Source organism: Balaenoptera acutorostrata, chromosome 7, assembly GCF_949987535.1.
Source record: "Balaenoptera acutorostrata chromosome 7, mBalAcu1.1, whole genome shotgun sequence".
Taxonomy (NCBI): Eukaryota; Metazoa; Chordata; class Mammalia; order Artiodactyla; family Balaenopteridae; genus Balaenoptera; species Balaenoptera acutorostrata.
In genome coordinates, this window is record NC_080070.1 from 71,246,276 (window position 1) to 71,273,703 (window position 27,428).

Sequence of the window (27,428 nt, forward strand, 5' to 3'; positions counted from 1 at the left end):
ATAAATGCCTTTTTCTCCTTTCTTATGTTAAGAGGTTTAAAAAGGAATTGTAGAAAATAAATATATAAGTTAATTGATCAACCTATAATACTGAAATATATATTTGACAAAAACAGCATATTGTGACAAGGAAAAGATGAGTAAAGGTGTATCACAGGAAGAAACTAACAGATGATAACTTGAATCTACAGTAACAAATGAAAACTGAAAATGGAAAACAAGGAAGTTAATGACATTCCTTATAAATACAGCTCACCTTTCTTCTCAGCTTCTATAACTGGTGTAAAATAAGATGAAGTGATAACAACAATGGATTATTGGGTTTCTAACATACATGCACCTAACACTAATAGCACAAAAAGGCAGAAAAGGGAATAGACCTATTTAAGAGTAACATTTCTGTACCTCCCTAGATTTTAGTTAGCATATATCTGAATTATGTTAAGATGTATACTGTAAGCCCTAGAGTAGCCACTAAGAAAATTAAAAGTTAAAGTGAGAAAGTAAACAAATTAATGTTCCATAGAAAATATTCATTTGATACGAAAGTAAGCAGTAATGAGAAAAGAGACACACATGAAACAGAAAGTAAACTGGCCAATGTATATCAATGACATTAATTTTCAGCAGATTAAACAATCCAAAGTCACATTGTCAAATTGGATTAAAAACCCAACTGTATGCTGTCTACAGGAGACACACATTTGAGACTCAAAGATCCAAATATACTGAATACAGAAGGATGAAAAAGGATATATATCAAGCTAACAGCAACCTGTAAGAAAGCTGGAGTAGCTATATCAGAAAAAATCCAAAAATGTTAAAGATAAAGCCATCTTATAATTTAAGAAAGGTCAATTCAACAAGATACAAAAATTTATCTAACAGATCCCCAAGTACATGGAGCAAAAATTGGTAGGATTTAAAGGAGAAATAATCCAGCAGTTGGAGATATCAACACCCCACTTTCAATAATGAGTAGAACAACTAGGCAGAAGATGACCATGGAAATAAGACTTGAAAAGCACTATAAACCAACTATATCTAACATATCTATTGAATACTCCACCAACAAAAGTCTATACTCCAAGTATACATGGAGAATTCTCCAGATCAGACCATATGTTTGGCCATAAAACAAGACACAATAAATTTTAAAAGATTAAAGTCATACTAAGTATGTTCTCTGATCTTAAGAGTCAAATTAGAAAACAGTGGTGCAGCCACTATGGATAACAGTATGGAGGTGCCTCAGAAAGTTAAAGATAGAGCTACAAAATGATGCAGAGAGTCTACCTCTGGTTATTTATCTGAAGCAAACAAAAACACGAACTCAAAGATACCCACCCCCATATTCATTGCAGCATTATTTACAATAGCCAAGACATAGAAACCTAAATGGCCATCTTCAGAACATGTGAAGACCTCAAGGGCATTAGGCTAAGTGAAATTAATCAGAAAGACATATACTGTATGATCCCACTTATGTGGAACCTAAACAAAACAAAACGACAGAAATAGCTCATAGATACAGAGAACAGCTTGATGGGGACGGGGGTAAAATGTGTGAAGGAAGTTAAAAGGTACAAACTTCCAGTTATGAAATACGTCATGGGGATGTAATATAGTTAATACTATATTGCATATTTGAAAGTTGCTGAGAGAATAGATCTTAAGTCTCTTCAGAAGAAATTCTGTAACTATGTATGGTGACAGATACAGACTTATTGTGGTAATTTCTCAATGTATACAAATGTTGAAACATGTTGTACACCTGAATCCAGTAAATTGTATGTCAATTATACCTCAAAAAATGTTTTAGAGAAACAAAAAGAAATGTGAGAATTAAGAACATAGCAATTGGGCTTCCCTGGTGGTGCAGTGGTTAAGAAACCGCCTACCAATGCAAGGGACACGGGTTCCAGCCCTGGTCTGGGAGGATCCCACATGCCTCGGGGCAACTAAGCCCGTGCGCCACAACTACTGAGCCTGCGCTCTACAGCCTGCGAGCCACAGTTACTGAGCCCACAGGCCACAACTACTGAAGCCCACGCACCTAGAGTCCATGCTCCACAACAAGAGAGGCCACCGCAATGAGAAACCCTGCACACCACAGCTGAGTAGCCCCCGCTTGCCGCAACGAGAGCGCATGCACAGCAATGAAGACCCAAAACGCAGCCAAAAATAAATTTAAAAATGCAAAAAACAAACAAACAAAAACATAGCAATTGAACAACACACTACTAAATGAATCCAAGAAGAAATCACTATGGAAATGATACTTTGAGATCAGTAACATACACAATGTAAAGCAACTTGAGAATGCAGTTAAAGCAGTCCTCAGAGAGATTTATAGCTGTAATTGTGCATATATAAAAGGACATTTTCGGGGCTTCCTGGTGGCACAGTGGTTGAGAATCTGCCTGCCAATGCAGGGGACACGGGTTCGAGCCCTGGTCTGGGAAGATCCCACATGCCGCGGAGCTACTAGGCCCGTGAGCCACAATTTCTGAGCCTGCGCGTCTGGAGCCTGTGCTCCGCAACAAGAGAGGCCGCGACAGTGAGAGGCCCGCGCATCGCGATGAAGAGTGGGCCCTGCTTGCCGCAACTAGAGAAAGCCCTCGCACAAAACGAAGACTCAACACAGCTAAAAATAAATAAATAAATAAATAAAGTAGCTATTAAAAAAAAAAAAAGGACATTTTCAAAATCAAAACCCTAACCTTCCACCTCAAGATACTGAAAAAAGAGAAACACTTAAGCTAATGCAGGCATAATAATAAACATAAGAGCAGAAAATAGAATAGAGAAAAACCAAAACCCAAAGTTGGTTCTTTGAAAAAGATTAAACAGTTTTTTTCTAGTTTAGCTAAAGGTTTATAAGACTCAAATAAGTAATATCAGGAATAAAAGTGGTGACATTTCCACTAACCTTATAGAAATAAGGAGTAAGAAAATTGCAAGCGTATTTTAACAAATTAGGTAACAGATAAAATTACATTTTTCTAGAAAGACACAACCAAAACTAATTCAAAGATAGAAAATCTGAATAGACCTTTAAGAAAATTAGGCATTTTTAAATTTCCCACGAAGAAAAGCGCAGCCCCAGATGGCTTCACTGGTTAATTATAATGAAAGTATTTTTTTCAATACCAGTTCCTCACACTATTTCAAAAAAAATAGGAGGGAACATTTCCCAACTCACTCTTTAAGACCAATATTACCAAAACCAGAGACATCACAAAAAACCAAACTACAGATCAATACTCCTGAAAAATATAAACACAAAAATCTTCAAGATAACAAACCAAATTTGGCAACATGTAAGTAGTATTGTGCACCATGACCAAGTGGGATTTATCGCAAGAATGCAAAATTAATTTAACATACCAAAAAAAAAATCAATGTAATACACCATATTAATAAAGAACAAAAACACATGAACATCTCAATAGACTCAGAAAAAGTATCTGACAATATCCAACACTTCATGAAAAAAGCAAGCAACAAACTAACAGAAGAGAACTTGCTCAATCTGATCAAGGGCATCTACAAAAAAATCCACAGCTGACATCATACTTAATGGTGTGATGACTTAATGTTTTCCCTTCAACATCAGGAACAAGGATGTCCACTGTTGCCACTTTTAATAAAAGTACTGGAAGTTCTCATCAGGGCAGTTATGCAGGAACATCTAATAAAGGCATCCAAGAAAAGTAAACTGTCTTCACTTGCAGATGACACAATCTTATACACAGATAATTCTAATGAATCCACTTAAAATACTATTAGAACTAATAAACTAGTTTAGCAAGAATACAGAGGACAAGATTAATATATAAAAGTTAACTGTATTTCTATACATTTGCAAGGAACAATCCAAAAGTAATTCATTTATAGTAACTTCAAAAAGAATACTTAGGAATATATTTAACAAAAGTGCTATATATTTAAATATACTCAGTAAGTGCAAAACATTCTAAGAACTACAAAAAATTTCATACCTCTTTTCTAAAATCCAACATCTCCACATACTTACTGGCATCCATTCCTTCTCATGTAGGTCTCTATAGCAATAGTCTTCTGTCCTGCCTCAATTTTGTATTCTTTTACTGAATTGTCTCCATTAGAGTACATGCATTTTGTGACATCTCCCATCATTACATCAGTCTTCCATTGATCATACATCTGCCAGTTAGTACCAGTTTAAAATAAGACTCTTTCAAACAATTGTCCATACTATACTATTCCTTATCTGTAATTTTTCTCTCCTCCCATGTGCTCTGTAGTCTACTTTTGTTAGGATTTTATCTCCACAACTCCACAAAATAAATTTTTCAAGCTCACAATGACCCTCACATTGCTAAATCCAATGGATAGCTCTTTATCTTCGTGAGGACATTTGTTCACTTGGTTTTCAGAAACCATTATCACCAAGCAAACTCTCATCTTCTCACACTTTAAATCCTAGATTCTTATATCCTCCTTCTAAATGGAAAGCACTTCCAGAACTCAGACCTCAGACTTCCCTAGCTACATTCATTCCATAGGTGACTTCTTCAAGTCCCACAGTTTCAAATACTATCTTATACGAGACTTTGCAAATCTATAAATCCAGCCCAGATATTTCTCCTTAAATCTGGAGTTGTACATCCAAATACCTATTTAACATCTCCATTCAGATCAAAACACACAACCGGACTATAAAAATCCAAGTTCTGGTTTCACCCATACCACACCCCCCTAACTGGCTCCTCTACAGGTGTTCCCGTCTAAATAAACGTCTACTCTATTCTTTTAGTCGTTCTTACCAAAAACATTGAAGGTCATTGATTTCTCCTCCTCTCATATTTCCTATCCAAACCATCAGCAAAACATCAGCTTCAAAATATCCCAAATCTGCCCACTTTTCATTGTTTCTACTGCCACAATCTGAACCCAAGGCACCCATATTCACTCTCTCAGATCCCACACAAATCAAGAGCCATAAAGACATTAGTCATTTTGGCTATATTGAAATAAAAATGCTTGCTCATCACAAAACAGTATTTAAAAAGAAATTTTTAAAAGGGAGGTAATAGTTACAAAGCATATACTTTGCAAAGTATTCGTTTACAGAATAACCCCAACAAACCAGTGGTTATTTGAGAACTAGAAACGGGGGCAAAAGATTTACATGTGCAATTCAATGAGAACACATAGAGCCCATAAACACATGAAGAATACCCAACCTACTTATAAGATGCCAATTTAAACCACAAAGAGAAAGCACTTTCCACTATCTGGATTAGAAAAAAATAAGTCTAACAGTGTCAAGGGATGGTGAGAATGTGGGGCAACAAACTGTTGTTAATACACTATTGGTGACTGTAAACTGATACAAATTTAGAAAATAATTCAGCATCATCTGGTAAGGCTGGTAACATGCACATATCTTGACTAGAGAAATCCTTGCACATGTGCACCAGAAGACATGAGTAGCACTGTTCATGCTAGCAATGTTCATATTAGCATAAACTAAAAATAAATGTCCACTAACTGTAAACAGATAAATTGTGACATATGAAGCAGTGATCATGAATGCATTATAGATACACAGATTAATGTGAATACATTTCCCCCAATACACTGGGCAAAAAATATATATACAAAACAGTTAAAAATCATATGAACGTGTGAATTATACCTCAACAAAAAAATAAAATCTAACAAGTATGTTCTTTAGGGATACACGCTACAAAACTGAAGAAAAGGGCAAGTAAACAAAGTTCAAAATAATGTTTATCCATCTGGGAGGAGTAAACAAGATCAAGGCAGGGACAGTTTCACAGTGACCAGTAATGTTCTATTTATTATACCATGTGGTAGATGTGCAAGTGTCCGAAGTTCTCTGCCTGTTTTTGGTATTTTTAAAAAGAGAATTTCTAAGATGTGTATTTATGGACCCTCATTTTGATTACTGAAAACTAACTTCAAGAGCAGAGATCATTCATTTTTGAGATGTCATTATGGTAGGATTAGTATATTGCAGAAATTACTAGGTTCTTTCCTATGGAAGCTAAAACATTAGTTGGAAAGTAACACAACATAAAGACAATTGAAAGCACAAGGTGGCTTCCTAAGCCACCTAAGACCAGCTTCCTAAGTCTCACTACACAAAAAGCTGAAGAAAAGAGTCACAAGTGAAAATACCTCTGCTGTCCAAGTATGGACAAAGTGAGTTGCCTCTAAAATACAGCTATCTGAGAAGTTTGTCTTATAAAATGTAATTCCCAAGTTATCAAACACACTGTTTCCATGGGAATTAGCATAATGAGCTCTGATTGGAAGCTTAACAGCTCAGCACCACAGTGATTACGTGCCTCTCAGGCTAATCTATCAAATATTTCCACATATCAATGCATGGAAAACGTCATAGATACAAATCATACAATATGAATAAAGAACCCCACCTCTCCTGTTTACTTTTAAAAGCAAAATTGAACAATGCTTATCATCCATCAACACAGCAGGTACTAACATGCATCCCTCCTCAGGCATCTGCATTCAAGCTAATTATGACACTCTACAACAGAAATCCTCTGACTAGGTAATTAAAATTTCAGTTAGCTGAGTTATCTTTATTCAGAGACTACTTAATAAATGTTTACAGAATAACATCTTCAAAGCTAATCATTGCCAATTATGAGATTCTGACTATTTCACATTTTTATAGTAGAATACTTCCCATCTCCTTTTATGAGGAAAGAATCTATAGTTTATTCAGTATAGAAATATAGGTTTTAGAAAAACCTGTCCAAACTGTGCTATCACTACAAACTATCCCTAAACCTGAATATGCAGCACAAAGGCATAAGGAGTACCCGCTGTACACTAAACTTTAATTCTGGAGAATTAGAGTAATACCATTTATCTGAAACCTAATATGATCAGAGATAAAGTTTAGTACATATCCAAGTTTAATTCCTAGGTATACTCATCTTTCCTTAATCTACCCTTTCAAACTTCATTTTAAAGTAATTAATTGAACAGATTTGCAAGGGCAGATAGTTTCAGGTAATCAAGCAAAACAAAAACCTTTCACATAGCAGCTTCTCTAGCATCAGAAACAGATCAAGTTTCACCTCAGACCAAGGCAGTCAGGGAATAAGTAGTTCACCACCTGCCCTGGTCTTAATTTAAACCTTTGCCAACATTTCCCAAGAAATAATCAGAACTCACTGTTTTCTTCCAGAACTCACTCATTCTTTAGACATAGGACTTAAATCAATACCAAACTTTCTCTTGAGTAGATAATAAAGGATCCATTTGGCCCAGGAGAGCTTATTACCTGACCCACACCCAGGACTGAACTCTGACCTTCAGTGTGGATCATCATGATCACAACCACCAGAGATTAAGTGATTACTAGCCATGGTCAATTCTACTTTATGCCAAATTTCCAAATACAGAGTCAAATATCTGTTAAGTGATTTTTTCATCTCTATTTTAAAGCAATCCATTCCTAGGTATTTTATGCTTTCTGATGCAGGGGTAAATGGAATTATTTCCTTAATTTCTCTTTCTGATCTTTCGTTGTTAGTGTATAGAAATGCAATAGATTTCTGTGTATTAATTTTGTATCCTGAAACTTTACTGAATTCATTGATGAGCTCACTCTGAAAACTAAGATACTGATGAAAGAAATCAAAGATGTCACAAAGAGATGGAAAGATATGCCATGTTCTTGGATTGGAAGAATCAATGTTGTCAAAGTTACTATGCTACTCAAAGAAATCTACAGATTCAAGGCAATCCCTATCAAATTACCAATGGGATTTTTTGCAGATCTAGAACAAAAAAATCTTAAAATTTGTATGGAAACACAAAAGACTCTGAATAGCCAAAGCAATCATGAGAAAGAAGGACAGAGCTGGAGGAATTAGCTACTTCAGACTAAACTATAAAGCTACAATAATCACAACAGTATGGTACTGGCACAAAAACAGAAATAATAGATCAATGGAACAGGATAGAAAGGCCAGAAATAAACCCACACACCTATGGTTGTACCACTATGGAGAACAGTGTAGAGGTTCCTTAAAAAACAAAAACAGAGCTACCATATGATCCAGCAATCCCACTCCTGGGCATACATCTGGAGAAAACCATAATTTGAAAAGATACATGCACCCCAATGTTCTTTGCAGCAATATTTACAATAGCGAAGACATGGAAGCAACTTAAATGTCCATCGACAGAGGAATGGATAAAGAAGATGTGGCACATATATACAATGGAATATTACTCAGCCATAAAAAAGAATGAAATAATGCCATTTGCAGCAACATGGATGGACCTAGAGATTATCATACTAAGTGAAGTCAGACAGAGAAAGACAAATATATGATACCACTTACATGTGGAATCTAGAAAAATGATACAAATGAGCTTACGTACAAAACAGAAACAGAAAACAAACTTATGGTTACCAAAGGGGAAAAGTCAGTGGGGGGAGGGATAAATTATGAGGTTGGGATTAACATATACACACTATTGTATATAAAATAGATAATCAACAAGGACCTACTGTATAGCACAGGGAACTCTACTCACTACTCTGTAATAACCTATATGGGAAAAGAATCTGAAAAATAGATATATGTATACATATAACTGAATCACTTTGCTATACACCTGAAACTAACATTGTAAATCAACTATATTCCAATATGAAATAAAAATTTAAAAATAAAAAAAAACAGTCCAGAATACATTGCATAAAGTTATAAAACTGGGTAGTGAAAGTATATTCTTGATGCATACATACACATTAACTTCAGCAGAATTTCCAAAGTGTTGTTCATCATTGCTAAATAGTCATGCTGCACAGTCCTAAGAGATCCCACACACACCCCATGTCAAAATTTCTCGGGCTTCCCTGGTGGCGCAGTGGTTGAGAATCTGCCTGCCAATGCAGGGGACACGGGTTCGAGCCCTGGCCTGGGAAGATCCCACATGCCGCGGAGCAACTAGGCCCGTGAGCCACAATTACTGAGCCTGCACGTCTGGAGCCTGTGCTCCACAACAAGAGAGGCCACGATAGTGAGAGGCCCGTGCACCGCGATGAAGAGTGGCCCCCACTTGCCGCAACAAGAGAAAGCCCTCGCACAGAAACGAAGACCCAATGCAGCCATAAATAAATAAATAAATAAAAATTAAAAAAAAAAAATTTCTCATTATATAAATTCCACTGTTTTTCTTCAGATTAACAATTTTCCAACAAAAACTAATGCTGCTAACTATGCTACAGCACATGGGATAGCCCCCCCCCCAAGAATAAAGAATTATCTTACCCAAAAGGTCTATTGTGCCAACGTTGAGAAACCTTGTGCCAGGTTGATACTCAAATATAGGAAGAAACAAAGTCCTGGAGGCTGCTTTCAGATACAAAAAGTCCCTGTTTTACATATTGCAAAAATCCAATACAGGAAGTATAGGAGACCTTGTTTTATGAGAAAAGATAAGATAAATCATGAACCAGTGCGGAAAAGGTCCCAGGCAGTCATAACCCTTAGGCAAATGCCATTTCCATAAATAGGTCTGTAAAGATGTGGCAAACAAAAAATCAGTGCCTAAACCCTAATTTCACAGAAACTTGGAGGCAAGGGTGGGGAGGGCAGGAACACAGGGATTTAGAGAGAAGAGATGAGGACTACCACAGGGAACAGAAAAATTAAAAGCACACAAGATACACGTCCCTTATTTCCTATGGCTCATATACCACACCGTTAGTCAAGCCCAGGCAGTCCAGTGCCCTGAACATTTATAGTACTATCTACTTCCCTCTCCATTTCATTTGGCTTAAATAGGATTCATCATCACTCAGCTGCATCATTACTGTAGATCCCAAACAAATTTCACTTCCCTCAAACTCTTCCTTTAGTCAACCTACTGAACAAGGCAGACAGTCATCTTTGTAGAATTCAAGTCTTATTATTCCCTCCTCAAAATTCAGTGGCTCCCTCTTACTTATGGATGAAATTCAAGGAAAGATATCAGGGAGGATTAGTGAATTCCAATCTGCACATGATTCCAGAGACACTGAAAAAGGCAAATTTAAGTGGTTCTATCTAGCTGGAAGTTGAACACAGCAGGTCTGGAATTCAGAAGTGAGAAGCCTGAGAATGAGAGAGATTTGGGACAGTGTGTCAGTGGAAGTTAAAACAGGTGCATACAAATGTGTTGTACCCAGTGAAATAATAGTCTTTAAAAGTTACATGTTGTATGATTCAATTTATGGATTCTGGAAAAGACAAAAATACAGGAACGGAGAACACATCAGTGGTTGATGGGGGTTAGAGGAACAAGGGTCTGAATACTAAGGGCAAAAGGAGGAAATTCTTCAGAGTGTTAGAACAGTTCTGTGTCCTACCTGTGGTGGTGATTACAAGAATCTTTACAGGTGTAAACACTCAGATTGTACATTCCCCAAAAGTGTGTTTTATTGTATGTAGATTTAAACAATATTAAGTATTGTGGGCATGATTTAGATTGCTCAGAAATACTTTGTTTGGTGATAATAAAAGTTAAAGGAACCTTATTTAAAGGATGGGAAGAAGTATCTGAAAAGTGAGTGGTCAAAAAGTAAGAGGAATGAATAAAGTCACAGAAGCCAAGGTAGGGGCAAGAGTTCCAAGGAAGAGCTAGTTAACACTATCAAATTTAAGCCATTCTCTACACACTGGTGTACTCTAACACTCAATTCTGATGTCAGCCACCTGGAGTTAGCATAAACCCATGGTTCATAACCAGACTGCCGTTACTTCAGACACCAGAGAGAAGTGGGGTTCCCCAGGCCACCAACACTTCTGACCAACTGACTCCAAATTCAAGAGGTTCCCACAACCTCTATTCAAGTTCAGTAATTCACTAGAATGACTCAGAGCTCAGGAAAAATGCTTATCACATTATGATTATATGATTATGATTACTTACATTACATATTTATGACAAAGGATACAAATCAGACTAGATAAGTAAATGAAGAGACACATGGGGTGAGATCTGGGGGAGACCAGAACACAGAGCTTCTACGGTGCCCTCCCCCCAAACAATCAGGGAGCAGCATGTTTTCAGCACCTCATTGTTCACCAACCAAGTAACTCCCCACTGTGTTTCAGTGTCCAGAGTTTATTGGGATTTCACTTTGTAAGCATGATTAAACCATTGAGCATGTGACTGAGTTCAGTCTCCAGCACCATTCCTCTCACCCCAAAAATCCAGCTGGTTCAAAGCTCCATTGGTCTTGCTGGTAATCAGCCCCTATCCTGAGTCATCTCATCTTATTAGCGTAAGCTCAAATGAGATCCAATAGGCTCATGAAAAACGAAGACCCTTGACAAATTTCAAGGATTTATTCTCCCTGCAAGGAACCAGGGACAAAAGCCAGTCAAACTCCTTGTCATACAAAAGACTAAAAATGTATTTAATTGGGAATTGGAAAGCTACAGGTGATTTTTAGTCAGAATAGTCAGAGGGGAAAGAGGCCAGATTGATTGCAATGCATTGAGCGATAAATTGGAGATGAAGAAGCAGAAGCAATAAATATAACCTGTTACTGTAAGAAGCTGATTACGGAGGAGAGGATAAAACATCATTAGAGATGCAAAAACAGAGAGCTCAGGAAAGAAACATATGCAAGTAACTAAACTAAACGTCTTCCCTCAGGAGCAAGTCTTTAGGAGGTTGCTCTACTGATAGCATGAACTGAAAATGAGACTTTACTGGCAGTTCTTAGAGTATATGCAATAGCTTATTAGTCCTTCTAAAAAGGATTCTCCCTACATCTTTATTTTTCAGTGCTCCAACTTATTTTACCCTTCCAACATATCCCTTATAACAATGTCCTTATAACTACATCTCTTGACTTATAATTATGCAGAAATATACAAGTACTTCATACTTGTAAAGGACTCCTATTTTGGCAATATGGCAGATCACATACCTTGGAAAAACCTATTACAATTTTTTTTAATGCAGAATTCATAAACAGCTTTTAAAAGTAACTTTGAAAAGTGCCTTTTTAAAAAAGAACTTTAAAAGTATGACTCTCAAGAAAACTCCCTAGAACTAACATGATAGCCAGAAACCAAGGAAGTAAGATGGCAGAGACCTTTGGGTTAACAAGAGGCTTTAGTTTTAACAAATGAGAAGGAATGAGGAATTAGATCTTGAGCCTGTGCTACTTGGTTGGTTAGAACTGTAGCCCTCAAAGATCCATGAGAAGCTATATACTCGTTTAAAGAGTAGACTAGAAAAAGGTGCCCTCAGCGAGGAAAGACAAAGCAAAATTGTCTGTCCTGGCTTGGGAGTTGGGGCGGGGTGGGCAGGAGGGTGAGCTGGGGGTGGGAGTAGTCTTCCCTGAGAAGTGGTAATGATCATCTATACTTTATACGTGTGTTTGATACTTGCTTTAACACCACCATAGGATCTACAAAACTTCAACCCGAGAATTGACAAAAGTTGCTGCAGGTTGGAAAAGCCCTTGGGATCCCTGGCAGAGGGAACACAAATTCATGTTTCAGAAACATACCTTCATCCCATGCCCAGAGGATTCCTGCTGATAGAGTCCTGCCAAACATGGGTTTACAATCCAAATTGCAAAGGAGGACACCAATCCTCATGAGCAAAAATGAACAGAATTGAAGAGCTGGAGAATTAAACTACCAAGAATTACTATTAGCTACAATGTATAAAATGTTTAAATACTGGGGCTTCCCTGGTGGCACAGTGGTTGAGAATCTGCCTGCCAATGCAGGGGACACAGGTTCGAGCCCTGGTCTGGGAAGATCCCACATGCCGCAGAGCAACTAGGCCCGTGAGCCACAATTACTGAGCCTGCGCGTCTGGAGCCTGTGCTTCGCAACAAGAGAGGCCGCGACAGTGAGAGGCCCGCGCACCGCGATGAGGAGTGGCCCCCGCTTGCCGCAACTGGAGAAAGCCCTCGCACAGAAACGAAGACCCAACACAGCCATAAATAAATAAATAAATAAATTTTAAAAAAAAGAAAGAAAAGAAACTTTAAAAAAAAAAAATGTTTAAATACTGAAAGACAAAACAGAAAAGCAAAATAGAAAAAGACCAGTCACATTTGAAATGGACCAAACAGAACTCCTAGAAATTGATAATTATTACAATTGTAAAACTCCTTAAGCAAAAGATTATAACTGAAGAATGAAATAGAAAACTGAAATTACCCGTGAGGCAGTCCACGAGAACAAGCAGAAAATATTAAAGTTGAGACATGAGGACAGGATAAGGTTTATCATATATAGATGCATATGGATAAAGAAGAAAAAAAGCTGTCAGTTGGGAAATGGGACAAGGTCAATATTCAATAAGATAATCACTTAGGATTTTTTAGAATTGATTTTTAAAAACCATAAAATTCATAAAGGACAAAAAATCCAAAGCAAGGGAAAAAAGATTCATGTATTGAAATACCAGAGACACTGCACAAAACCTGAAAAATTCTTACATGCAACCAGACAGAAAAGGCAGATTACTTTCAAGTGATACAATTAGACTGGTTAGCAGACTTCTCAAAGGTATATTAAAGTCAGGAGACAATGGCATAATATATTTTCAAGGTACTGGGGAAAAAATAACTGTACACTTAGAATTTCATACTCTGACCAACCCTACCAAAAGTAAAAGAAATAAGAAATAAAAGTAAAAGAAAATAAATGAGAAGCAAAAGTAAAAGAAATGATAAAAGCTGCCCTACTGAAGTCATCTTGCCTCTGTGGAACCCAAAAACGGAGCATACACAGAGAAAAGAACTGGGGTCCTGGCAACACTTTTGAGCCCCTATATGCAGACAACCTAATGTCAGCCTTAATTTGGGGGCATCTTAGTCTCTTGAAGTAGTACATCATCATTAATTTGGATTTTTTAACCAAAATGTAATGTAAGTTAAAATATCAATGTTATCTTAAGCCTGCATACCCACCAGGGGGCTGTCACAGTGTCTCATTTATTCAGGAAATGATTTATCTGAAAGGGACCTTTTTGGGTAGGGTTTGAAAACTAAGAGGTAAGAAAACAGGACAATCAGTTGAGAGTCTATAAAACACAATTTAAAATAACAAAGGAGAATGAGTTCAAAGGAATCCCAGGCAAACAACTGTCTGGTAGCTCTAAGCAAAAATCTTCACTACTTTCTTTATAGAAAGTAATTCAGACCAGTTTTCTGCAATTTGACCTGAGGTTAAAACGATGCCAATACTTCCCACCAATTCAAGAACTTCAACTACTAGTAGTACATCTCAATTAGTTGTGTTTTTGTTTTTAGGATTAAAATTTAGAACAGGGTAGGAGAGGTGGCAGAAAGTAGTGCCTGAATTTCCTGAGGCTACTGGGTCACTATCCTCAACATTCTAAGGAAATGAGAATAAGCAAAATAAGTGTCCCCAGTTGAAAACTGTATTGTTTAGAGCAAACCCTTCCTGATTAGCAGAAACCAGCTTTTCATTGCCCTTGAGCTCTTTTACAACTCTCATAAATTATAGATAACTGATAGTAAATGGAAAATCATTCTCGCCTATAAACTTGCCAATAGATTCTGCCCAGTGAAGGTTCAACTGGCACCCCTCGTCCCGTGGGGAAAAAAAGTTTTGTCTATTTGTGAATTAATTTCAACATTCCTTTATTCCATACAAATTTGTCCTCCTCTCAATTGTAACATCTGTCTGGTTCCCTCATTAATGAGGGCAATAAACTCCTTAACATGCTCCTTATAACTGCATGAAACTAATAATGATTTTACACTTATGAAAATTATCCCTTAACATCATCAAAAACAAGGCAGTATTTCTTAGACACCAAATTTCTGAAGTTTTCTTAAATTAGTTGTAAAGATTTTGCTTTAAACCAGCTTTTCAATGTATTTGGAAAGTTTCAGATTTAATTAAAACATAATTTGTTTTATTTAGAAGGCATAATGAGACCGAACCTTACAAATTATATTCTGATTAACAACTTAAGAAAATTAGAGTCTAAAAGCAATTCTGACAAATGTGCAACTAACAAAAAATGACCAAACTGCTATACATGTTTTATTAGTCACCTGTTAAATGATATTCTCAGCATATTAATTGGTGCAAATTAATCTTTTGCCTTTCAGACATACTACCAAAAGAATCACTTCATAAACAATCTTAGAAATTCTCTGAATACTCAAAAAACCCAAATGTTTGATTTTCACAATGAGTTGTAAGTGCTATTTTCCCAAAAGGTAACATAGGCAAAGAGCCATAATTTATTTGTACTATGGTATGCCTTAGACTTTCTAACTTCCCAAATTATATAGTCTTCCCTAAGAACTTTCAAACTTGTAAAGTTTTACTCAAATTCTTAAAAGTTATAAATCCTTTCTTCTTTTATTCCTCCTCATCACCCTTGCACCTGGCCACATTGTCTCTTCCACAATCTAGGAGCCTGGAAAAGAGGAAGAGGCCACAAAAAACACTGGAGCCGTGAGAAAGTTTTGTGGTCACTAATGTTCCTGAGCCACAATTTTCACTACATCAAAATACCACTTAGAAGTTATATTAAGGATAAGAAAAATGTTTCATTTTACCTGTGGAATTCTTACATAGGTCTAAATGTAAAAGAAATTCATGTTGTAGAGAGATGGAATTAGGAGCAATTTCCTGAAAATGAAAGTCCAAATACATATAGATAACTAAAGAGAAATCAGACTATCTTTCCCAGTTGAGTATTTTATAACTTCCTGACCACCCAGATGGCTAGGAAGGCTTAGATGACTCCTACCATTGGTCTACAATCTTTGAAGGAACATATTATCTGAGATATTATAATTATTCTTACAGTAATACCACTTTAAATACTTAGCACTTTACTATGTAGTTAACATATATACAATTTCCAATCCTAAAAGCAGCCTTACAAGTTAGCATCTATATTTTTAAGAGGCAAATAACCTCAAAGAAGTTGAGAAAGTTGAACATATTATACTACTAATAATTAGAAAAACAGAATTGGGCCTCAGTCTGTCCAATTCCACAGCCTATTTCTATTATACTATACTAAGTCTGGGCCATGAATTTTCACTAAGTCTCAAATTTAGACTGCAAACTTAAGTTTAGTATCTATTATGTCATTTACAGGATTTTACTCAGTAATTTTAAAAAGCAAATATGTTCCAAAGATTACAGTAGATCTTTTGCTATCCTGTGTTTATTTTGGTGAAATAGAAGTGAACACAGAATTCTGTCATCCTAAGATTATTCACTTTAAGGGGTGTGAAATTCTTGCCTGGCTGTTTGTGCTAAAAAATAAACCACTTCTAAAAAATTAAAACAAAAATTGGGTGAAATGAGCCAGGTTTGTTTGTTTTTTTTTATTTTGCTTTAAATCACATAGCTCCTAGACTCTTACAAGATTCTTAGGCTTTCTTTTCCTTTTTTGTCATGCCGCAGCATGTGGGATCCTAGTTCCCCGACCAGGGATCGAACCTGCACCCCCTGAACTGCAAGCGTGGAGTCCCAACCACTGGAATGTCAGGGAAGTCCCTCTTAGGCATTTTTAGGTAAAGGAATGAAATTAAATATGCAGCTAAGGTCCATCCATTCATATCCATACTCTAATGACATTATTGCATTCTTCTCCAAATAGCTCATATTACATTATGATAAATGACTACCTAGCAAAAGAAATTCCAGAACAGTCTCACGATCTATAATAATATAAACTTCCTAAAACAAATTAGCATAACGTCTTATGTCATCTTGCCCATTTTAATTAACTTGACATTTAAATATTGAATATAATTCCATCAAAATCCAGCAAATGAATACGTGCTATAGCGTTTGCCCCTTTTATCCGTTCTCAGAAGTATTTCAATACTTACCCCATGTTCCTTAGCAGCTGTGACAACTTTAAGGAGGACATCTTCCTCAACAAATGGTCTCACAGCATCATGGATAATCACTACTTCCGGCTTTGAGAGTCTACGGTTGGGCTGATCCTCCACCAGTGCTTTTAATCCATTGAAAATTGACCTGTGGCGGGTCACTCCGGATTCAACCAGAGAGATGCCTTTATGCTGGTACCTCTGAATAATACACTTCATTGCTTCCATGTTCTCTCCGGTGACTGCCACAACAATGTCCTTTATCCAAGATACTCTATAAGGAAAGTATGCACACATTTCGTTATCAATTGATTCTTAAACAACTAAAGTTAAGCTAGTAACAAAACTGAGTTACTAATTACTACTAATACATCTTCATAGGGACATTAAAAACGGAAAGTGGGGGCTTCCCTGGTGGCGCAGTGGTTGAGAATCCGCCTGCCAATGCAGGGGACACGGGTTCGAGCCCTGGTCTGGGAGGATCCCACATGCCGCGGAGCAGCTGGGCCCGTGAGCCACAATTACTGAGCCTGCGTGTCTGGAGCTTGTGCTCCGCAACAAGAGAGGCCGCGATAGTGAGAGACCCGCGCACCGCGATGAAGAGTGGCCCCCGCTTGCCGCAACTGGAGAAAGCCCTCGCACAGAAACGAAGACCCAACACAGCCATAAATTAATTAATTAATTAATTTTTTTTAAAAAGGCAGGAACAACAAAAAAAAATGGAAAGCTATTAACTCAGTCAATGTTATGCATTTTTAATCAGGTCTAGTAAAGGGGTTGATTAAGAATTTGAATTTTTCATACTATAGAAACATGAATATAAATATAAGTAGTATTTTTCAATACATAGTGTGAAAGTACCCATACTGCAAAACATAGATTAGGTATAGATATGTATCACAGATTTCTTAAGTTAAATTTAAATAATTAGCATATTCATCAGTAGACTAAGAGAAAAAATTTAAGATTATGCTTTTAAATTGCTTTTTTTCCCCAAATAATTCTCTCCATTAAATAGCAACAACTCAAAGCACTTTTGAATTCCACAAGTTGTGTCTCTTTCAAGAAGTCCATTGATTTGGCAACAAAGCTGGATAGCTGAACTAAACTTTGCCTACATCGAGGTGAAATGTTTTAGCTTAAATAGGGAAACTATGCTAATTAAGTTTGTATAAGTATAAATCAGGCTCAAATAAAAGAGAAAACTCATATTTTAATGAAATATAAAATTAAAGGAATTCATCTGCTGAGTCAGATACAAAGCAAAGCAATTCTTCTCTGTTCTGAAACACTTTCTTAAAGGCCTACTGACATACAAATACTAACAGTCCACAGCGCTGAGTGGCAGGGGCTGCAGTAAAGTTGGGCAGAATTCTCTTGAAGACCAGTGTTAACAGAGGCTAACGTGATTATACACTCAAAGTTCCACAGCTGACGGGCCCAAGCCAGGAAAACTGCCTCTGGCCCATGATATCAACTCTGATTAAAGGCCACTTTAAAATTTAATGGCATTCTTAGCCTCTGAGATCCTACATGTTCATGCTAGACAGTTAAGTCTTGTACTCACTTTTAAAGAGATGAAAGAAGGGTCTGAAAATTACCGAATAATGAAATTAACTATCGATAAATGAAAAACACTGGGTTGCTTCACTCAATAATTAACCATCTCCTACCTTCTGCTATTGAACAAACCCTTCCTATAACCCAAAACCCCATTCTGCCTGTGGCTACGACAGCACTACACTGATGCACACAACCAAAACTTCAGGGCACACTATCCTTTCATTTTAAGTCCATTCTTCTAACAAATATTTATTGAGCACTGAATAAATGATCAGAATTGAGTATACAATGGAAATAGTTACTGCTTTCACAGAGCTTACAGATAAAACAAAGAACACCAACAATTGCAAGGTGCAATAAAGTGCTGTGAAGGAGAGGTCCAGGCTCCAGGATTGTATGCAGCACAATATTTGACCAGCACAGAGAAGGCCAAGATAATGCTCCCTAAGGAAGCAGAGTTTTCTCTTCAAGTGGCAAGAGGCAGGAAAATAGGCAAAAGGATTTGGAGGGAGAGAGAGAGGGATGGTTTAAGCAGAGGCCGTAGCAAGGTTCTGAGAAACTAGGAGGAAATGGAGGGGAGTTCTTTAAGCACAGAGACGAGCCCATGAAGAGGCTGGAGAACCAGACAAGAGATGGGCTGGGCTAGGCCATGGAGACCTCCAAGGCCATATTAGGGGTTCTAGTCTTTAATCTTAAAAAATAGGAATCTAAAAAAAAAAAAAAAAATAGGAATCTAGAGAAAAACTTTATGCAGGACATTTACACTCAAATTAATACTCACCTCCCCCAGTATTCTATGCTGTTCAATGACATAATGGGAACTGTGGTAGGCAGAATAGTAACCCCCAAATGATGTCCATCACCTAATTCCCAAAACCTGTGAATATGTAACCCTACCTATCAAAAGAATTTTCTATATGTAATTAAGTTAAGGATCTTGAGTTGGAGATCATCCTGGGCTATCTGGGTGGGTCCAATATAATCACAAGAGTCCTTACCAGTGAAAGAAAAGCAAGTAAGTCAAGGGAGAAGATGTGGTAACAAATGCAGCACTCATTATGACACAGGACCATAAGTCCCAGAATGCAGGTGACCTCCAGAACCTGAGAGAGTAAATGGATTGCCATCTGGCAAGTAAATGGATTGCCCCAAGAGCCTCCAAAAGGAACACAGCACTGCTAACACCTTTATTTTAGCCTAGTGAAACCGATTTTTTGACTTCTGACATCGAAAAGTTTAAGAATGCATTTACGTTGCTTTAAGCCACTTAGTTCCATGGAAATGTTCACAGGAGTGACTGCAACTTCTAATTTAAGAGCATAAACTTTACTCTGGTGCAAGATGGAGAATAGATTGGGAAGAGAAAGCATGCAGACAGACCAGGTAGGAAGCTGCTGCTGAAGTCCGAGCAAGACAATGATGGCAGCCTGTCTATCAGATGGTGCTTGTGGATGAGATTTAAGAGATGGTAACCTTCCTGAGTTAGAGGTAATAATCCTCCTGAGTCAGTAAGAAAAACTGGCAAAATAAATAATTTACCAATTAATATGAAATAGTAAATTAATCGATGTTAGCTAAGTCTTCAGCATTAGTCATGTTTTAACTCATGCAGTCCTCACACTCTATACTGTCTCATATGGGAAACATCAGAAGGACCTGATACACAAATACATCGTACTTTATCTTCCTATACTGCCATCTGATGCCAAAAAATACTTGAAAAAAATATTTTGACCATTTTTCATCAAAATACAACATTCCATCTTCTAGAAGGTAGGCTCCATGATAGCAAGGACAATATCAGTTTTGCCCATTGCTTTACGCCTAGTAGGTACTCGACAATTATTTGTTTTATCAATAAATGATTTTGGTCTGTCTCATCTACCAGGATCTTACAACATAGCATAGTTTCAAGGATTATGAAAACAGAAAGCTCTCCTCATCAACCTGAAGAGAGAATGAAAATCAATGAAAATGCCGTCCCTATGCAATATTGTTTGTTGATTGTTTTGTTTCGATGAGTTTGACTCTTTACTCTGACTTCTAGATTCTAAGGCTCCAAGGATGACTGGGATTACTTATGTTTTGTCAGACACCTTGGGGGAATGTTAATTGCAAGCTAAAGCAAAGCAACACCACTCACAGAATACCAGACCAGAAAATATGTAGTTATGTGAACAGGCAATAAGGAGGATTCTGGAATATGACTAAGTGTAGGTTGCTCTTTGCTTTGTAATCCATCCATCCCCCACTTCTATCATTGCAAATTTAACACTGCTAGAACTTACTCTATTTACATGGTTTAAAACTTATACTGTGCTTAACCAAGTCCTTAGCAAGTGACAGTTCCTCAGTGCCCCCTAGGTGTAAGGTTTCCCAAGGTTCTGTCCCCACTGGCACAGCTGTGACCCAGGCAGCCATCTCTCCCATTATTTCTGCAATAGCCTCTTAGCTCGTCTCCTCCTTCTCACTTAATCAACAAAATCCACTCTTACCACTTCTAGATGACTTCTCTCAAGTGTAAACCTTAGGTCACCCCCTGCTGGCTCTTGAGCAGGACACTTCAAGACCTGATCTCAGCCTTCTCCCTGCACCACTTGGTCTCTGCCACGCCCCTCTTTCTCTGACCGCCACATTGTCTCACATCCAGGTCTCCGCTTATGCTGCTTCCTCTGCCTCTCAACATTATCCCCCATCCTCATCGTTCCTCCACCCCCACCCACTCCTGGCTGAGTCCTACTGTTCTTCAGCTGTCAGTTCAGATGTGGCCTCCTCCAGCAAGCTCCCCTTGACATTCTGAGTGCGGCATCTCTGCTCTCAGCTCCCAGAGTACTCTTATCGCTAGGGAGTCTTATCAAGCATCATACTGTTTCATTTTTACCTCCCTCACTAGGCTGCCAACTCACAGGAAGCAAAGACTATATCCCAGAGCTTGGCACATACCAAGCTTTCAGTAATATTAATAGTAGCAATAGCAACAAAGATGTATTCATTGTTGGCTAAGTGCCATGTACTGTTTGGAGCATGTGTCTGTAATATTTCACTTAATAGTCACATCGGCTCCGAAAGAAATCACTATTATCTCCATTTCACAGATGGCACAGAGGCAGTGACCTGCCCATGATTATACAGCTAGGAAATGAAGGGACCTGGGTATACTCCAGTCTGACTTTGGAGCTCACACTATAAACCTCTGTAGAAGCACCAACACTGAGAGGTCATAAAATCCATGAGAGAAAAAAAAAAATCACGTCTGGATCGTCATGTCCCCAGCAATTCATTTATTTTGAACAATGCTGCTGCATTTATGGTCAAAACATGGTCAAGTTTATTTCTTACAGTTTAAGCATAAGTAAGTATTCCTTCATTCATGTGTTCATTTAGTCATTCAGAAAACATCCAGTAAGCATCTGTCATTTGCCAGACATTATACTAGTCACTGGTAATCCAATAACAAAGACCGGCAGAATTCTTGACCTCACAGACTATGTATCAAGAAGTATCTGTTAGGGCTTCCCTGGTGGCGCAGCGGTTGAGAATCTGCCTGCCAATTCAGGGGACACGGGTTCGAGCCCTGGTCTGGGAAGATCCCACATGTCGGGGAGCAACTAGGCCCGTGAGCCACAATTACTGAGCCTGCGCGTCTGGAGCCTGTGCTCCGCAACAAGAGAGGCCGCGATAGTGAGAGGCCCGCACACCGCGATGAAGAGTGGCCCCCACTTGCCGCAACTAGAGAAAGCCCTCGCACAGAAACGAAGACCCAACACAGCCATAAATAAATAAATAAAAGAAGTATCTGTTAAATGAATCAATGAATAGGTAAGAGGAAGCTTAAGCAATTAGGAATAAAACGTGCTCTTGAGTTTATAGAAAAGTTTAAAAGTAATCAAATCTATTTAGTTTATTAATAGGACATCACACTGTTTGCTTTTTTTTAAATAGAGAAGTTTTAAGTACATGTTCAACTATATCAGTGGACAGGACTTTTTTCTAAGGCAAGAGCTTAACCTGTGCCCTAACCTATCACCTTTTACTTTCCATAGTCTATTCTATCAGAAAAATAAGCTAAAAGCAACTTTTAAAGACATGTTGCTTTTTTGACCAAAAATTACATGAAATTAAATGTTAAAATATAGAATAATGAAGAGGGAGAAAGATCGGACATTGCTTGACAGTATTCATTCAAACATCTGAGTTAATGAACTTCCAAAGGTCAATCCCAATTTTACTGGAATGCCTTAAAATATCTATAAAATGATTACCTATGTTCCATCAAACAGAAAGCAGTCCAAAAAAGTAGATATAGATTAGACAGATATACTCGCGGCCTAAGACTATCTGAAACAATTTTATGAGGCTCTAAACAGAAAAATGTTTTAAACAAGTGTTTCTCAAACTGCAGATTTCAGGACCCATTAGAGTATCATCAAATCAATTTTGTAAGTTAAGACTAACAGTTTTGAGTCAATAGAAATTAATACAACAGTAAAATTCGAATGCATAGCAAGTAGTAAGGACAGATTGTTTTCATGAAATTCTCTTTCAAATATGTTGGATGTAGTTAAGTATGTGTCACTGAGTCAAGAGCAAAATCTAATTCTTACAACAGGTCACAATAAAAAAGTTCGGAAAGCTGATTTACACAACTCTTAAGAGATAATGGGCTTGTTATGCTATTTTGTTCAGCAACCAAGCATACACCCAGCACTTGCAAGCCTTTATAAGTACTGCTTGTGTTTTGAAGGATTTATTCACATACTTTTCTAGTTATAGAATTAAAAGCCTTTTACAGTATTAAAATTAAATATGTAGAATCATGGCACTAAGAAAGGCCTTAAGTACCTCACACAGTGCCTAGTGAACAAATATTTGCTGAATAAATGAATTTGGTCGACCTCCTTAGCTGAAGGCAAGTCCACACTGAACCCCCTGTAGCTGGATTTTATCAAGTTCTGAGTATTTCCTCCCTAGCACATTCCATAGGCAAATACAAACCTAACCTCAAGCTCCATTACACCTACCGACATTTTGAGGAAAAAATACAGTATCTCAGATGTAATCTTCTCCCAGAATATTTTAAGATTTATTATATTTAAATATAATATATTTCTATTAATATGTGTATTATATTTTAAAAATAAATATTACTTACAGGTATATTGTGCTCAGACAGTTCAACAAGATCAGTTGAAAGTAGATGTAAACAAATGCTTTTAAAAAACAGATGGAGGGACTTCCCTGGTGGTCCAGCGGTTAAGACTCCACACTCCCAATGCAGGGGGCCCGGGTTCGATCCCTGGTCAGGGAACTAGATCCCGCACGCCGCAACTACAGATCCGGCGCAGCCAAATAAATAAATATTTAAAATAAATAAATAAAAACAGATGGAAAAATCAGGCCCTGTTAACACTTCTTAAGTGCTCTCACCCAGGCTGCAGAAGTTTGGCCCCAAGGGACAGTGACAGCTGTGGCTCACTGACATGACAGTTGTCATGGAAATTAGGCCTCGGGATTGTACTGTGGCCATAATTTATAGATTCCTCATTCTCCATAAACACCCTGATATTTTAGAAGGAAAATACCGAATTGGTGTGAAGGGGCTGGCTCCTGACTGCCTTGACAATGTCAAGCCTCTTTAATATGGCCCATGAAGGCTTCCACTGGTCAAGCCCAGACTACCCGTCCTGGTCTTCTCTCTTGTCTCACAGTAGCCACAGGGGGGCCAATAGGAACTGAAATCTCCAATCATCTGACCTGTGCAAAACACAGTCCCACTCTATTTCTTCTACAATACAGGCCTCTTCCTTCCCTTGACTCAGACTTAACGCTTTTATTAATGAAGCATCCAGACAAAATGTTTAAGTCAAATTCATATATCTGAGCAATCACTCAAAAGCATCCTAAATTCATCTCTTTTTCTGAATCCTTAGTACAATTAATCACTAAAAATTGCCAATTCCTATCTTCTAAATATTTCTCCTGTCTTCCCTACTCTATTCCTACTTTCAGCTTAATTCAAGCAATTAATATTGCTCATTTGGATTAACATTTATGCTTTCTATTCTCTTGTTCTAACAGAATTTGCAGTGGTTTTCAGAAACACAGTAGGACAGAACAATTTTTTTAAGTACACCAAAAATATTAAAAGAAAACTTTCAGAAGATCAAATAAACCAGAAGTTAATCCACTGAAAAACACCATGGAGTCTTTAACAGTTACTCAAAATGGACTTTCATCGATTTTCCAAGTAATAAGAAAGCCACCCAGTCTCAATCACAAAACCCATGGTTTCCAGAACATACAAATTGACAAAATGAATTTTTCATCTGGATTTATCAGACTCGAGGAGACTAACTCACATTAACCAAACTAAAAAGGCTCTGAAACATGAATTTGAATGCCAACGTATTAATATACAACGATACACATTACTATCACAACGTCCGCAAAGTTCTTTATCAACGCAACAGCGTATTTTCTTCCTATAAAAGATTTCTATGGGAAGCCAATTTATAATAACAGGTTTTGATGAGCATGAAACCTTATCAAGAAACATCTTAAGCAGTGTCCTCGAGAACTCAAGAAGCCTCATGAGCTATGGAGAGGGCTGTGCCTGACTTCGTGCAAACCTATTGTCAGAGAAATTCCCACCTAGTCCACAGCCACCAGGAGTCTGAATAAGCATGGCCAAAGTTTGCCTCTCTGACTTGCTTTCATTGTAGTTGTCATTTGAGTCTATTTAGCTATTCCAGGTTAACTAGCTCTCCTTAACACTTTCTTTCCCTAGATATTTGAAGCCAGAAATTAGACTGCCAGCAGAAATTTTTACTTCCTATTTCAGACCTGGGAATCCATTTTTTTTTTAACCAGTAAAATTTAGATATCAGTTGATCGACTGTGAGTAGATTTTACAACCGAACTGTCAGAGCTTTAGGCCCCTGCCAATAATACCACTGCCACATGATTTCTTAAAGCAACGCTTCCTTTTGCAAACTCAGGTCATAAACCGTTATGAAAAGGATTAATACCCTTGACCTCAGTTCCTTGTTAACAAAATAAGAAAAATCAAAGTTCTCTTCAAGTTATAATCTGTGGTTCAATTTATATTTTTATTCCCCCTAAAAGGCCAAAATGAAACTTTAAAACTCCTAGAAATGTTTTTAGTCAACTTCTGAAGACCTTTGTTCTTACTACAACCTACAAATTAGTTACACTTGATCCTTTTAGTATAATGCCTGTAATGCACAGATCTGAACAAGTTGCATAATCTCAATATACTTTGTGAACATATAAACATATATATTCTTCTACACATATAAAAGCTAATTGTAACATATACACACACACAACTAGTTCAGATGGACTTTGAGCCTCCATTGGTCCAATGAAAGCCTTTAGCCAACATGTTTAAGATTTGAGGGTTCAGAGATTCTTTTAAATCTCATTTCATCTGATAATTAGTTTAAGAAATTTCAATGGCACACAAGTAAAACGTGGCTAAACTAGAAAAATGCGTATTTTTCCAATTTCAACTGAAGCAGAAAAACAATATGAAGTCCCAGACAATTCACAAGACAAACTTCTCAATGTCTCCTCCAACTTCTCAGTTATGCAAAGACAGGTGCTTTAATGCATAGCATGTTTGAAAAGTAAAGTACTTCCTTGAGTCTACCTTAAGTGCTAAGGATCTCATTGGAAAATGAGAATCTGGCTCTTAATTTCTCTGTGGCCATAGAGCTCTTCACTCTGCCATTGGCTGTGCTGGTTCTGAGCCTGAGGCTAAGCCTCCAGTGTTCTGACAGGGTTCTGGGAGTCTTTTTTTTTTTTGAAGGTTTCAACCAGTTGCCTTTACAGCTGTAGACAATTGTTCTCTGTCTACCCTACCTTAATTAGTACTTTTAACTGCTGAGTCTTTCCAAGGTTCTATGACTTCAATCAACTTGCTTCCTTCACAGCTCTTCTACCTAAAGGCTTACGTTTCTGCTTCCTTGAGCCTGTTAAAACAGACTGTATGGCTATACATTTTTACTTGCTTTGGATAGGTAAGTCAATGAGTAGAAATAAATGTTTACATGGCATTAACTGAAAACCAAACTAGTCATTTTTTTTGCATTTCCCTATCCCATTTTGGGGCCAAACTTCCGGGGTAACCTCCTTCTGAATCCTCATTAGTTCTTTACATTGACTCTCAGTTCCAAAAGCCAGGAACTTCCATAATTTATCTTTCGGGATGAAATGACCTAGGCCTTTTAGCACCACACTCTAGGAAAACTATCAGCAGTCTACGGAGCTCATCTTTTACCAATAGAAGGGCTTTCATTTGGCAAATGGCTAAGAAGCACCCATAGATACACCCCTGTGATGCAAGGTTTCCAAGGATTTCCTCAGACATACTCCAAAATAACCATATTCCATAAATTCTTCAGGCATTGTAATAGTTTGCAAAGAATGATCCCGGAAGTATTTCAAAATGGAGGTTTTGATTAGTTACTATTGCTATTAGGATTTTATTACTGCTGTGATCAAATTAAGTAAAAATATAAGTGTTCCATCTTATTTTACATCAACAAGGCCTTTCCAGAACATTCTTGTACTTTAAAATCGATATTTTTTAATATCCACCTATCTCCTGCTGCCTCAGAAGAGGCAAAACTGCAAATACAGAAGTTTTGTGGGGGGGTTTTCCATACGAAGGAAAATTCAACGTAGAAACGTCTGCACTCCCTTACATCTAAATGCTTAATAGATAAAGATCCTGCTGGCCGAGCTCTATTGTGTCCCCTAATATTACCTGCATAAATGAGCTACGTTGTCACAATATCTATGACACTGGAATATTGGAGGAGCATGAATCAACTACTCAGAGAAATGGAAAACTACAGAAGCGAAAGAAGCACCTGGAACTCTTTCAATGTTTGTATGAGTTTCACATGTAACCACCAGCCAC

At 37.5% G+C, this 27,428-nt stretch overlaps 1 protein-coding gene across 2 annotated transcripts in view; it reads right to left on the minus strand.

The window, feature by feature from the left end:
* Positions 1-27,428, minus strand: part of CRPPA (CDP-L-ribitol pyrophosphorylase A) — a 324,671-nt gene that overhangs the window by 295,428 nt on the left and 1,815 nt on the right. For both annotated transcript variants that reach the window (XM_007164884.2, XM_057549909.1), the window contains exon 2: positions 16,916-17,192. In XM_007164884.2, coding sequence (XP_007164946.2) covers positions 16,916-17,192 — 277 coding nt within the window. The remainder of the gene's footprint in view (positions 1-16,915; positions 17,193-27,428) is intronic.